The 15109-nt window shown below is 35.9% G+C and overlaps 1 protein-coding gene across 1 annotated transcript in view; it reads left to right on the top strand.

Moving 5' to 3' along the window:
• The window catches only part of LOC129751796 (uncharacterized), a 342108-nt gene that overhangs the window by 320405 nt on the left and 6594 nt on the right, over positions 1 to 15109 (top strand). Inside the window, exon 11 of the mRNA XM_055747524.1 lies at positions 6872 to 7629. Coding sequence (XP_055603499.1) covers positions 6872 to 7629 — 758 coding nt within the window. The remainder of the gene's footprint in view (positions 1 to 6871; positions 7630 to 15109) is intronic.

The following is a 15109-nucleotide window of genomic DNA, read 5'->3' as shown; positions in this document are numbered from 1 at the left end:
CACTTTTGGCTGAAGTTTTTATGAGCGACTTTGAAGCAGATTTGGAGAAAAGAGAAAGACTTTTCCCACGCGTCTGGTGGCGCTACGTCGATGACATCCTTGCCTCGGTAAAGGAGCGTTATCTCACGCAGACTTTAGAGCTTCTCAACTCCAAACACAGTTCGATAAAATTTACTGTAGAGAAAGAAATTGATGGAAAACTCCCTTTCCTTGACCTGTTAATCTCAAGGAAAGAGGACAACACCATAAAATTCGGAATATATCGGAAACCAACCTCAACCGACCGATACATAACAGCCGATTCCAACCACTTTGGTGCGCAAAAACAAGCCGCTTTCCATTCTATGGCGCACCGCCTGTACAATATTCCAATGGAAAAGGCAGAATTTGAAGAGGAAAAGCATAAAATCCTCGAGGCGGGTTTTTTGAACGGCCTTGACAACGAATTTGTCCTCAAAATTCTCCGGAAACATGCCAGAAAAAAGTACCGAAGTGATGCCACCACCTTTAGGCCAGAGAAAGAAGAGACCTATAGAGTTAGCCTGCCGTTCCACCCTAAACTAACTAACGGGATAACAAAAATCCTTTCTCAACATGGTCTGAAAACAGCATACAAGAGCGGCAACACCCTTAAGGATCGGTTGGTCTCCTTGAAGGATAAGATCCCGCAAGATGAGAGATCCGGAATTTATGAAATTCCCTGTGAGAGTTGCTCAGCTGTTTACATTGGCCAAACTCGTCGTAAATTTAAAGTTCGACTTAAAGAACACAGAAACGCTGTAGACAACAACAGGGCCAATGAATCTAGCGTAGCCACCCACGCAACGGAAATGGGTCACTCCATTAACTGGGAAAAAGTGACCTATAAGAAATGTGTAAGAAAAGCCTCACATTTGAACGTATGGGAGTCGATGTTCATTAGCACTTCAGAGAAACCGCTAATGAATGAAGATGACCCACCAATTATGTCGCCGCTTTTCACCTTCACCAAAAGAAAAATTTAAAAAGGAACCATCCTTCGACGAATACTATGACACTCGTAGTACGATCCTGCCAGTAATTTCTTCGTGTGATCAGTCGGACATCGTCCTGTAGATGGGCAACATCGAGCCCGAAACCGGTCGACAAAAAAGGTAATTTTGAATCCTTTTTTCCGTTTGTAAGAACGTTAAGTGTCGTGTCCTGTAATACGTCGTGTGTTAATTGTGTAGTTAAGTTCTTACGTTGGCACAAATCCGCTTGAAAATGAGTGTATTTCAAAGAAATATGTTTTTTGCTGTCAAATGCAAGTTTATATCGTACACATTTATTATTTGCCTGATTGCTGATTTTTTTCGACGTTCATGAATTTATTGTTAGCGCCTGGACTTGATCCCCTGACGAATCGATCAGCAGCTCATGATGGTTCCTCGACGCTATCTGGAATATATAAATTCAAGGGGATTTGCTTCAAAGGCATTAAACCAAAAGCAAATCGTATATTTCTATACCTTAAATCTTTTAAATCGTAGAACACGTCATCGATGAAGATTTTGAAGCCTCCTTTAATACGATTCCAATCATCGATGTCCCATTACCAAAAACGATTTTATTGAACTTTTTCGTATTCTTTTACGATTGCCAGCAAACACGTTTTACGAAAATCAGACATGCGAATTAGTTTGCAAAGGTATACGATTGCATGCACATTATTATGAGTCCATGCAGTTATATACGTTTTTTGTTTCGAATTATTTTATGCATAGCACGACCAAATTTCTCAATCACGGCTGATCACCGTTTATCGGTCGTTTCAAGGATTTTTTGCGAATTGTCGTACACAAAGGTCGAGTTTATATGTACATAAATACTTCTTGTCGTAATAAAATCATGCAATGCTTTTAAATACGATAAAGAATATGCATGGACCGCACATTGTAGGTGCAGATATACGAAAATGAGTATAAATAACATTCTATACGATGTAATCTGTAAAAGAAAATACGACTTCTGGTTGTCTGGGATTCCAATCTAAACTGGATGCTTATACAATCTACAATGAACACTACTTTACGATTTCTGGTTATCTGGGTGATTCTAAGCTTTGTTGAATTTAAAATAAATTCAAGTAATTCCCAGTTTCTGAAAGTAGATTTGCAATACAGAATAGTCAGAACAGAAAAAAACATATCCCATTTTCATTGAGTACAAATTTCTCGCATTAACCCTAATCCGCTCTTGAGTTTCAGTATGACACTATTGGAAGTTTGACGGCTTGTAAGTTTATTTGGGGATTGTAACTTTTTATGGACGCACCTTTAAAGCCCAGGAAAAAAAAACTCCCTAAATAGACCTTGATTGTGAATTTGACACTCCTCGCTTAAGGCCGCTATATTTCTCTTGTTTCACAACCGATTTGTGCTAAGTTTATAGTTTAGAAAATCTCGTAGTGTAACTCAAAAAATTTTCTCAAACATTATCTATCCACCTAAAATACTTTAGTTTTCCGTTATTCAAAGTCTAAGAAAAAAATCCGGATCCATGCTTCGGAAAAAGACGAAAAACTAAGTATAGACCGCTGAAATGTCCAATAATTTTTCTCCGATAAGCTAAAAGTGTTGCCTAGTTATGAGTCACGCAAACCTAACCTCAAACAACAATTGTTTTGCTAGTTCCAGAGGTCGTAAGCTAGCCGGTATAGAGGCAATGAGACAGGTAATTTCTGATAGACGACAAGACTCACGAAAAACCATATTTCAGACCAATTCCAGCGGTTTAATCCTATAACACTTCTGATCGTCGCAAGGTCTCTAGCGTATTTGCTGGTGGTTTGTATATAATATATAATGATTTGCCCAGATTCCACTCCTGTTGCAAAAAAACATCAAACTTCAAAACGAAAACTTTGGTTTTCACTGTTTTTGAAAGTCTTTAACGAGTTATATTGAATGTACCTATAACCGATTATATTTTAAGTTCAATCTCATGATGGTTTTACTTCGTTACCATGTCAGATTTTACCAGCCGATTTTAATATCCCATTAAAAACGTTTTTAAGTGGCTCAAAAAAATCCAGTTTTGATTATTTCGAAATAGCTGTATTCACTAAATTGCCCTCAGTTTCATTTAAAAGAGAAGTATTGGACTGAAAAGTTGCAGAAATTGAAGGAGGAGAATGCAATCAGATAACATACAAATTTGACGAAGTATAAGTTTAAAAACTGATCAAAATCATGTCTGAAAAAGTGTGCGTTTTTCTTTCGAAAACGATGTTTTTTTCCATTCTTTTAAATGGATTATCGTAAGATTACCTTCATTTCCTTCCTATAAAGTATAACGATCAAGCGAATGTTTTATTAGATACACGCATTGGTAATTGTCCCATTTTTAAAGAACTTAACTTTAGATCAACTACAAAAGCTCAAGAAAAAATTTCACTTAGTGTCCAAGAAAGCTGAAGTTAGAAACTTTACGTTGCACTCAAGGATTTTTGTTAATATTTAAAGATCATCAAAGTTGTGTAAAAACCGTACTTTTCAATCAATGAAAATGGTGAAATGGGTGAAAATCTGAAAAAATGCAAATAAACAAATAGTTTGAAAAACAGCCACCTTAAAAATTTTTCAAAAATTTTGTGTTTCGTACTATTGTCCATCTTAAAATGCTAAAATGTACCAAATAACGTCAGCTTATCAATCCTCTTTCACATAAACAATTTATTGATTGAAAAATTAGGGTTTTACACCACTTTTCTACATTTTTTGTGGCCATGATCTTAAAAAAATTCAAAAAATAAATTCTTATATGTTATTTATTTATTTATCAGATTCTAGGCTTCAGCCTTTGATCCTAACTAGTTACAACACATCTATGATAAAAACATCTTAAGACTATTTTTTATTTGTTCTCTGAACATAGTCAGTTTGATTACATCAGCATGTGCGTTGTAAAGCGCCATCATTCTATAGATTGGTTCATTACGAGCGTAATTCTGTATTCGATTTGGAAGCTGAAACGGTCTCACGTTGCGCAAACTGCTACGTCCTTCATTTGGAGAAATTTGTGATACTAAATATGGCGAAAAGTACTTTCCACTGATCAAGTCCTTTAAAAACAGCGCATCTGTTGATTTCCTCCGAGTTTCGAGTGATTCCAGTCCAACTAACATACACAATGATCTGTATTCCGGCATTTCTTCTTGCCATCCAAGATTCCTTAAGGCGTATTTCAGAAATCTTTTTTAAACCCTTTCAATCATGTTTTTATGAACGTTATAATACGGCTGCCACACTATACTGGCGTATTCAATAGTGGTTCGGATAAGCCCAACATAAATAGAGACAATAGTGTAAGGATTGTCCAGCTCGTTACAAATCCTGCTTACCATTCCGTACATAGAGTTTGCTTTGGCTACGACTTGTTCAACATGTTTTGAGAAACTGAGTTCTTCATCCAACTCGACTCCCAGATCTTTCACGGAGGATTTTCTAGCTATGGCACAGCTGTTCTCGAAACGATATTCGTGCACAAAATTACTCACTTTCCGGGAAAAGGTTATCACATTACACTTTGAGGCATGCAACTTATATGCAACGTATAGCTTCATACTTCAGCTTTCTTGGACACTAAGTAAAATTTTATTTTAGCATTCCGTAGCTGATCTACAATGTATTTTCCAAAGCATGATTCAACAAATTTTTTCTCTTAGACTTTAACAATAAAAAATTTGAAGGATTTTATGTGAACAATGTTTGAGATGTATATTTGAGTTAAATCATGAGGTTTCCAGAACCAGAAATTTTGTCAAAATCGGTTGGGAAAGAAGAGAGCTATATTGCTTTAGTTAGGAGTGCCAAATTGCCACTCCAGGGACTGTAACGAGTAAAAATTTAAGGGGTGAATGACGGCTAAATAAAAATGTTTATCGCATTTACTTTAAGCTTTTACATCATTGACGAGGAATTTTATAAGTTTCAGTATATGGATGGATGAGTGTTCACTTAAATTAACTTAAATATTTAGTCAAGACTAGCTTAGCTTGATTGATTTCTCACATACACCCTTATCATTGAACCCAATATGCGTTAACAAAAGTTTTTGAAGAGTAAATGATCTTTTTCGTTCATTGATCTCAACGGTTAATGTTTTAAAGGAAAATTTTTTCATATTATTCACAGTGTTTTGAAATAAATGCATTTCGAATTCCACGATCGCAGGAATAGCTCAGTAGAACAAGTTTCCCATCGCCAATAATGGTTGCTACTACGTGATTGACCGAGGTCATCAATTTTGTACAAATGTCAATAGACTTTCTCTTAGGATTAAAAACCCATTCCCAATGTAAAAAACTGATGCACTCTTTTTTTAACATCAATAAAGGCGCAGAAATCAGCATCAGAAAACGTGCATGTTCAGAAAACATTTCGCTACTTTTTAAACGTTCATGTCAATATTTTACAACTATTACTGGTTGTTGCTGCGACCATCCTACTTGTTGGTTTATTTTAACCCTTCGTTTCATGATTTTTTATTTTTCCATAAAAATTATTTTAAACAGTTGAAAATGGTGAGCACATCATGAAAAAAAATTAAAATAAAATACGATTTTTTCATTTTTCCATACATAAATTGTTGCAAATTTGTTACTTTATGAAACGAAGGGTTAAAATATCCTCAAAACAAAAAAAGCCTGCTATGATTCCTTAAACAAAACTCTAACTTAAGTAGATAAAACATTCTTCTGCATATATCTCAAACAGTGACTATGACTATCCCAATGTATACATCAATTCTCTTTTTTTTTCTTATTGAACTGATGACTTTTAAGGGTAAAATTTCTATCACAAATTAATATCAACTTTGCCATCTATAAGACTTATTTGGATAACGTGTTTTTATGCTTACGAAAATAGCAAAAAAAAAATCAATTCCTCTCAAAAACGAATCTATTCTATCTTATGTTTTGACCAACATCCATTAAATTAAGGTTAGAATTATAACCCGGTTAGTAAAAAAATGGTAAATCGCTCGTTACCAAATATTATAACCTTTTCAAAACATAAAAATTCATTTAAATATTATCCATATGAAATAGAACTGTTTCCTAACTATTCCTGACACCGTTAAAATTTCAAAACTGCAGAAAAACAAAAAAAGTGTTTAAAAATCCGTTTGTATAAAAAGTTTTGAAAATGTATTGTCTACTTAGCTTATCAGCATTTGAAGCATAAACCTTCATATCAAACAAAAAAACACTCGGTTTCTCCACTCGATTATTCCAAGGGTAAGCCTTAAGCCTTGGTTTAATTGGTTGGACCTGAATCGTGATTTTATTCGTATAATTTCCCGTCTCTTGTCCAATCATTATTCCTTGAATGCGGAACTCTGTCGTATAAATATTGATGGCAGCAATTTGTGTTACTGTGGCCAAGGTTACCATGACATCGAGCATATCGTTTGGTCATGTGATGTCCTCCTGGCCGCTAGAGCGAATGTACTAGCTAGGATAGACTATTGATCTTCATCTATAATTCTTTGTATTTTTATGTTTCAGTATTTATTTTCTGTTCTCTTCAAAAAGTGATGATCTATACCTAAGCAAACAATTGTAAACATACAAAATGAGTTTGGCTCCCTAGAGCCGGAAGCTATGAGCCTTTTCAAATAAAAAAATTACTAAATAAATGTTGATCCGGGCTACTCCACATGATTCAAATTTGAGTGACTGCTTATTTTTCTGAAATAATTGGATTTTTGCAGGTTTGCATTCAGGCAACACGCTAAAATGTGACATGTTCATATCCCAATCTTATCTAGAAATTCAGACAATAATGTTTGTCAAATGATCGATGTTTCGATTCCGCTAATTGATGGTTTTTTTTTCAATTTTCAGCATTCCATGATCTACTTTTTCCACCACTACGAGCTCCCAGTGATAATACAGCAAGCCCAGTTGCAGCAGATCTTGCTTCAAACGCGTTACGGCCAAGACCCTCAACAGGCAGCAGCTGGAGCAGGTCAACAGCCCGGTGCCAACAACGCCAACCCGACCCAAGCTGGACGACCGCAGCCGCCGGCAGCAGGACAAGCACCAAGAGCACCGGGAGCAGCAGGGGCAAATCCTGGCCAAGCACAGCCTCCAAGAGCCCGATCCGTGCTAGATGGCCTCTACAACTCGATTCGGTTCCAGCGACGGAACAATGACAACAACAACAATAACCGGAACTTTTTGATCAGTTTTCCCCGGTATTACGGATTACTGGCATTGAACGCCAATGGAGTTAACATGCCGTTTGGAGGCGGGGCAGCCGAAGGTGTCAATGCCACCGTAAGGAACATCGCCCACACCCTGATGCAGAGCTTAAGGGCAAATTTGGCCGCTGGAATGGAGCTGTTAGCCAATATGAACATCAATAACAACAATAATCCATTTGCCCAGAGGCTGTGGTTTGGATTTGGGGGAGGGAATCGAGGTCCGGTTGCATTCCGGGTGCAGCTGAACCCGAGGGTTCCGGTTAGTGCCGGTGGAGAGGCCGGTGTGAGACCCGGAAGTGGCAGCAATACATCTAGCCCCGGAAGCAGAGATCCAGCGGTGCAGCAGCGGCCCATGAGTGTTCAGGATATTGCGGCGTCATCGGCTGTGGATCCGAGGTTAGTATCGAAGGTTTATTGATTATTGATTTCAAGGATTATTGATGTATTTCCAGCTGAAGAAGTATATTCCACATTTGTTTCGATTATTTGCTGTGCTGTAGTTTTACTGTTGGGTTCGAAATCATGATTGGCTCAGATGACTTAAGCTAAATTGATTGAGACTTTGGCGGACTTTGCCATACTTAATTGAGAAAATAATATCCCGAGGCTGAAGGAATTGTAATTTTTTTTGTTGGTTTTCCATTTCCCTGGATCATCATCATCATCCTATTAAAGTATATTATTGTAAGCAAAATAATTTGGTAAGTTTTATACCTCAAAAAGCTTTGATTGCAGTTTCCAATATACTGAGGAGCTGAGATTTTTGAGAGACTAAGTTTTTTTTTTATGAAAAATCAAAATCAAAAAACCTAAAATTTTAGTTTCCAAAATCGGTTCATTATAAAAAGAGATACAGCGAAGCAAAGCAAAAGTTGAATGTCGCTTTTTAAGTATAATTTTTTTTTCTACAGGAAGATCCACTATAGCAGTCAAAACTTACATTGGTCGTCAACATATTTATATATCGTTGGAAAATTATTCTTGAAAACTCAAAAAATCATTGGAACACTTAAATGTAACAATGTTGTCAAAAGTTCTTTGTATTTTAAAAACATTTTTTCTCCACTTTTTTCTTTCGGGACCAACCTGGTAAAACAAATCGACTTAATTTTGAATTATTGAAATACAATAATAAATTACCTACACAATGAATCTATAATCAACAGAATCGGTCATCATTTGCGGCCAGAGGATTGCCAAAAATGTGCAGGTGAAATTTCCCCGAAACGAATATTTTGCGAACAGCTTTGGTGACAATTTGATTTGTGAATAACTTTTGAATGGCTGGGTGGAAATTTTTGAAATTTGAAGCTGCCTAGTAATGTTCACTTGTGCTTATTTTTGTAAGTACTGTCCAGTGGTTTTTGAGATAGCCTCCAATGAAGAAGTTTTCCGATTTTCGTTTTCAGGCACCATGGGCGCCATCTATAATGTTTACTATGACCCACCTTTTTTCCAAATCAAGGCTATTTTTGATTCCGTTGTCTATTTCCTGAAGCTAGACCTTCAAAATTACTCAAAATTTTTAATTTCGTCTAAGTTATGAGAAATTGAGCCAATTGTTCTTCTTCGGCACAAAATCAACACATTTAACTTTAAATCACTCCATCACAGTTTTCGCGTAAAAGCACGACCCCAGATCCAACCAAAACAGAGTCGAAACTTTGTGGGACCTATGAAAGTGCTATAAGGTACACCGGGGTAAGTAGGGACGGTTTTTCGTATAGTTCAACTTTAAAAAATCATTAAAAAATCAGCAGTGGATCAATTTTGATAAAATCGCATTCAATGTGATGCAGAACATGTTGTTTACAAATGCTGAAAAGATTAGCTTGATAGACAAAAAGCGAAAAAAGTTATCTCGTGAATTGTTATGGACTGCTAGTGTCTTCACTTACCCCGCTTTATGGGGTAAGTGGAGACGGTAGATTTTCCCTTTGATTTCTCAGGAAATTTTCAACAAATTTGTGTTTTCTTGGTTGAATACGTTACTTTATTGCTCGATCCGTCCAAAATTTCGAAAAAAGTTCATGATAGTGATTATTGTGTTAAATTTATGTTGCAACAGACGAGATCCGGTTTTATCGAAAATATATACTTATTCCAGTACTTTTCCCAACTTTTCATGATCCGAATGCTAAATAAAGCTAAAATGTATTTAATGAAGGAGAGAAAATTGAAAAAATGTGTAAACATCAAGTATATATAAAGCCGTCCACACTTACCCCAGGTAGGGTTTGGAGACAACATTTTAGATTTTTGAAAACAAACTCTTTTTTCTTAATTTTTATTCGTCGTTTCTTTTCCTAACTTGTTGTTTCGAATGTAAGGATTGTTTCAATGTAGAGTTTTTCGTCAAGAGCCAGCTAGTTTCAGAGAAATTTGCGATTGAAAAAGATGCACATCAACTCCACATCGTAGTTAAAAATAGAAAATTAACAAAAAGTCACCGTAAACATCCGCTATTGTCGGAACCGTTTCTCTTTTACAGTTTTTGGATAGATTACTAGTAAATTTAACATTCTGCATTAAAAGTTTGAAAAAATAGTTTGCAGTATTGTTTTTATAGCCACCGTCCCCACTTACCCCGGTGTACCTTATAGGGAGAACGATCGCATTTGGAGGCAGTTTTCTTTGTATATTTAGCCATTCATCGATTCAATCTATATGAAACACTGACTGGTTCGCTGCTTCCACAAATCGTCAGCCTCCTCAAGTACTAGACATCAATTTTTTCCATTTTACTCTCCTGTATTATCTCCGGAAAATACAGGACCAACGACCAGTTTTTTGCTGGAATCCTGCCAGGTGTTCGCTAAAGAGTTTGTTTTGCTAATCATTACGAAAATTTTCAAAAAATCTCAGCAATCCCCCCCCCCCCCCCCCCCTCCTACTAGTGTTCCAAATGTTTGGCGCACGATTTGACGATATTTGATTTATTTTAAAGGTGGTCAGCTTTTCTACCTTGTAGATGTTAAGTTAGTCCTGTTTATTAGTCAACTAGACGAACTGACCATATGAAATTTGGTCGTTGATTTTCATCTGTTTTAGGTGTCTTACTGTGACTTTGCAGGATTTTTCTTGGTCCTGCTAAAGAAAAAAATGTCAACTAGCTTCTGTATCGGACGTTTTTTCGAAAACCACTTAATATTTCGTCATTAAATTTTACACACGTACTCATTACATTACTAGGCAGCTTCTCTGAAAATATCACCAATTTTCATCCATTTATTCAAGAGTTATTTACAAAACAAAGTGTTGCATTATTTTTGAATTCTTTCCTTAGGTTTGGTTTGGAGGATAAACTCTCAATTGATATGTTGAACTCTACAGATAAAACTTTAAATTTCTATTAAAATTTATTTGAATGATACGACACCTGACGATCTTAATCTTGACTCAGTAATAAAATGAAACCTTCTTAAACTAATCTAAAGATCACAATTTTGAAAGAATTTTTCTTATTTTTTCTGTTACACTGAATGGAAAAAGGGAGAAATTCAATTCTAGATTTTTTTTAATATTTTTTTTTATTTTATATATTTAATAATCATTTTGTAACTAGTTTGAATTGAAGATGTTATTACAATCTTTTATCTGGTTTCAAATTTGAATGGCAAAACATAAATTAAATTTCAGTTTCCAGATTAAGGTTGCTGTTTGAACATAAATTAAATTTCAGTTTCCAGATTAAGGTTGCTGTTTGAAAATGCTGAACTTTTCATCTGATTCCAATACCAGAAAACATTTCAGAAAATATTTGAATTGACAGCTGTGTTTTAAGTTCAGCATTAAAATGTGGTATTATAAATCATATTCCAATTTGAATACATAATTTCAATTCATATACATAATCAATCTTTTTTTTTAGTTTGATGAATATGCCTGAAATCGTCAGATTTCAAGATTTATATTAAGAATTCTCATTTTGAAGCCCCCTCGCAAATTATCCATCTACTGCATGGACTATGAATCCGTGAAGGAAAAAAATCGTCAACGGTAATAGCTGTATTGATATCTAACTACACAGTTAGAAAAATCCTTGTAACATTACATGCAACTGCATGGGTAGAAGGGAATCGGGTATTTACATGTATCAATACGGCTTAATGCATGTAAACTTCCCATCGCCTTCAACTGATTTGTTTACTGTAAACCTACATTTCCAATCATTCTTTTTGGTATGGTTGTTTATCCAATAAGAAAAGCATCGATATTTGTCGATAAGAGATTTTAATAGACACATACATTTTATTTGATCCACACAAGAAAAATTGGTATTCAATAAATTTTCACGAATACCGGTTTTTTGGTGCTATTTCCCCGACGACGGCAACGGCGATTGACATGCTGGTAGGAAAATAAGTTGTCATGCACTTGGGGTAGCCCGAGCTTTCGTTGAATTCAAGTGGCATTTTTTCTGTAACAAATAAAATTGACCATTTGATATAATAATTACAATAATTAGAAGGGTATTAAGTTTTATTTCTCACTTACTTGCTTTAAAACTCAGCATGCACCACCTCGATTCGAACAGAAGCGAAACAGCACACGAGCAGTTACAACAAAATACGGTCGAACGTTGCGAACGCTAAGATTTACATGAAATTGCAAGCTAATTGATGAAGTTCGTCTTCGTTGGGAATCCAATAGGTACGAAATCAAAACAGAATTGGCAAACTGACGTTGACGCTGGATTTCGCATGCGGTGACATGTAAAGTTAATCTTAGCCTTTAAATGTTATACTCTTTTTCATATTTTTCGTTGCGATGATGTGAAAACGTGCAATGTAAGATTACATTTTTCTTTCTGTGTAAGTAAAAGTTGTTTTTCCATTAGTTTTTACTGTTGAAGTACCTACATAGTGCAAGAAATAAGAAAATTAAAAAAAAGAGTTTAATATTGCTAGTTGAATATCTGTTATGTTAATAAAATCAGAGTTCATTTAAAGTAGGCGAGAATGAGGATACTTGATCTCTGGAACTATTTGATTTCATTGCTATAACTCGAATCTGAATTGTCTTAAAAATATCAAATGTTCTGGAAAAATGTGCCAAACAGAGCAAAACAGCAATGCTATTTTCTCAAAAAATTTAAGAATTTTATTTTTCGAGTTAAACTTTGTTTGAAAAATTAAACAAAATGTAACTGACGATTTTTTTTTATCACTTTAAAATGTTTCCCATATGAAAAAGTTATAATATAATTAATTATGCGAGGCAACAAAGTTTTAAACTATATTGGCTGGTGTTTCATGGATGATTTGTTGTAGTAGGAATTCTATTTCTTTCTGATGTTTGTTTATTTTGGAGATCGTTTGTGCTATTTCAATATAAAGTAGCGATTTCAGCGATATCAGATAGAAATAGAATTCCTACAACAACAAATCATCCATGAAACACCAGCCAACATAATTATTTTATATAATTAATATTATTTCAAAAGTAATAGTAAACTCTCAATTTTTATAAGAAAAAGTTTTCCAAAATGTATGTTATGGGATTAATTGATGATTGAGAGTCCAGAAAAATGTATTCTTCTACTGAATGGATCGTGATCATTGGTTATTACAAAATTACTAATATCTTTCCAATAACTAATGTCAGGGTGTCGACTACCTGGAAAAACCTGGAAAATCAGGGAAAATCAGGGAAAATCAGGGAATTCAATTTGCATCAGGGAAAATCAGGGAAAATCAGGGAAAATCAGGGAATATCAGGGAATTTTTCTACCAATCAGGGAAAAAATGATGATCCTGATTTTATTTGAAGAAATTTTATTTTCTGCTAGTTTATTATCTGCTTAAAAATTAACTTCACTGTACGTTGCTCATGTATCGTTAGCCCTTTGATTTTTTGCGAACTGTATCCGGCAGTATGATGAAATACCTTACACAAAAACCGCAGAACCAGGAACTGGAGCCCGGTTCTTCTAATAGCGTTGGAAATAATATGGAAATTCCTCACATTGCTGAGAAATCGCCATCTGCCGTTCATCCTTATTCGCTTCCTTCTACCAGCAATGTTTCTTCTTCCTCGAGGACTATCGATAAATTTAAGCTGAAAACCGATACTACAAAAGCTGAGATTTTTTGGTGCCTGGAGACAGTCGTAAGCCATAAATTGCTGCGCGCCGCAGAAAAAGACGCTGCCGTATTCAAGATGATGTTCACTGATAGCCAAATTGCGGACAAGATTCAACTTGGTCGGTACAAAATCAGTTATACGCTGCTTTTTGGAATTGCTCCTTATTTTAGAACGGAACTCGACGATATCCTGCAGAACATAAACAATATCGTCGTTGGCTTTGATGAATCTCTAAACAAGACTACGAAAAATCGTTTGTTGCGGAAGTTGCGGATTACATATTTTACATGGCGCGTTCAAAGATGGTATTCGCGCTACTGGCTGAGATATTCTCAAATATCTTAGAGGAAGCTACAACCTGATGAAGGATGAACCTACACGCCGCGCACTATATACACAGTATTCTAAAAGTACCGTGTTTCCGTTAAAGTTTTGCGCTCACCGTTAGTTTGAGAACGTGAGCATTAGTAATCACTCTACACATGAAAAATGTTGTTGAAGGTGTTCAAAATGACAAGGTAGAGCCGACATCCGATTCATTTTAACTTATTATTATTATCATCGAACATTTTGTTTTAATGTATTATCTATACTAAGGATCTATACAAAACAATTAGATAACACGAAACAATGAAGACTGGCGTATTCGGTTGATGAATCGGCTAGATGGCTCCCCTAATTGATGAAGATGCTCAGCAATCTGGAACGTACGCATCATTGCACCAACTGGTTCATTATGGCCGTAGGATGTTCGGTGGGTTCGATTCGATAGCAAAGAGTGATGACGTAAAGTCCTCGAAGGAGCATTAAAGTTGATCATTCAGCAGGTTTGGCGACTGAATTTCTCCATTCAGTATTTTTGCGATGAATGATGCCTGTTGAGTTTTTCGGCGGCGTTCCAATGTTTCTAATCCCAGAATCTGGCACCGGTCGGAATATGCGGGAAGGTTTTCAGGATTACGCCAGGGTAGATGTCGTAGAGCGAATCTAACAAAACGATTTTGCACACGCTCGATTCGCAAAATCCAACATAACTGATAGGAAGCCCAAACAATTGCAGCATGTTCTGTAATTGACCGGACAAGTGCGCAGTAGAGTGACTTCAAGCACAATGGGTCTCTGAGCTCTCGTGCTACTTTGGAGATGAAGCCAAGCTGACGATTCGCCTTTCTTATAACTGAAGTTCGTTGACTATCGAACGTAAGCTGAGCATCGAGGATAACTCCAAGGTCGTCAACTTCAAATACCCTGTCAAGGCGCTGGTTATCGATGTTATAATCATATAAAATTGGCGTTTTCTTTCTATGGAATGATATAACGGAGCACTTGGAAACGCTGACTGATAGCTTATTAAGTCTACACCATTCACCAAAGTGATCTAGTAAAGATTGAAGGTGTGCACAATCGACAGTGGATTCAACTGGAACGAATAGTTTCAGATCATCAGCATATCCTATTTTGGTTCCAATTTCCAAGCTAAGGGTCAAGTCGTTGAAAAACAGAACAAACAGTAAAGGTCCCAAATTGCTCCCTTGCGGCACGCCAGATCGGTTAGTAAATGGAAATGATATGCTATCACCAAATTTAATCCTAATACACCGCTCAGTGAGGAATGATTTCAACCAAGAGATCATGTTGTCATGAATACCGAGCTTAGCTAGCTTAGCGAGTAAGATTCCGTGATCAATCGTATCGAATGCCGCTTTGATATCGGTGCTATATCGACCTGTTTTTTTCTTTCAATTTGGTTCAGACAAAACGAAGTGTGCTCTAAAAGATTGGTACTCAC

This window comes from Uranotaenia lowii, chromosome 3, assembly GCF_029784155.1.
Source record: "Uranotaenia lowii strain MFRU-FL chromosome 3, ASM2978415v1, whole genome shotgun sequence".
NCBI lineage: Eukaryota > Metazoa > Arthropoda > Insecta > Diptera > Culicidae > Uranotaenia > Uranotaenia lowii.
The sequence above is the reverse complement of the archived record's forward strand: the minus strand, read 5'-3'. Positions and strand labels throughout refer to the sequence as shown.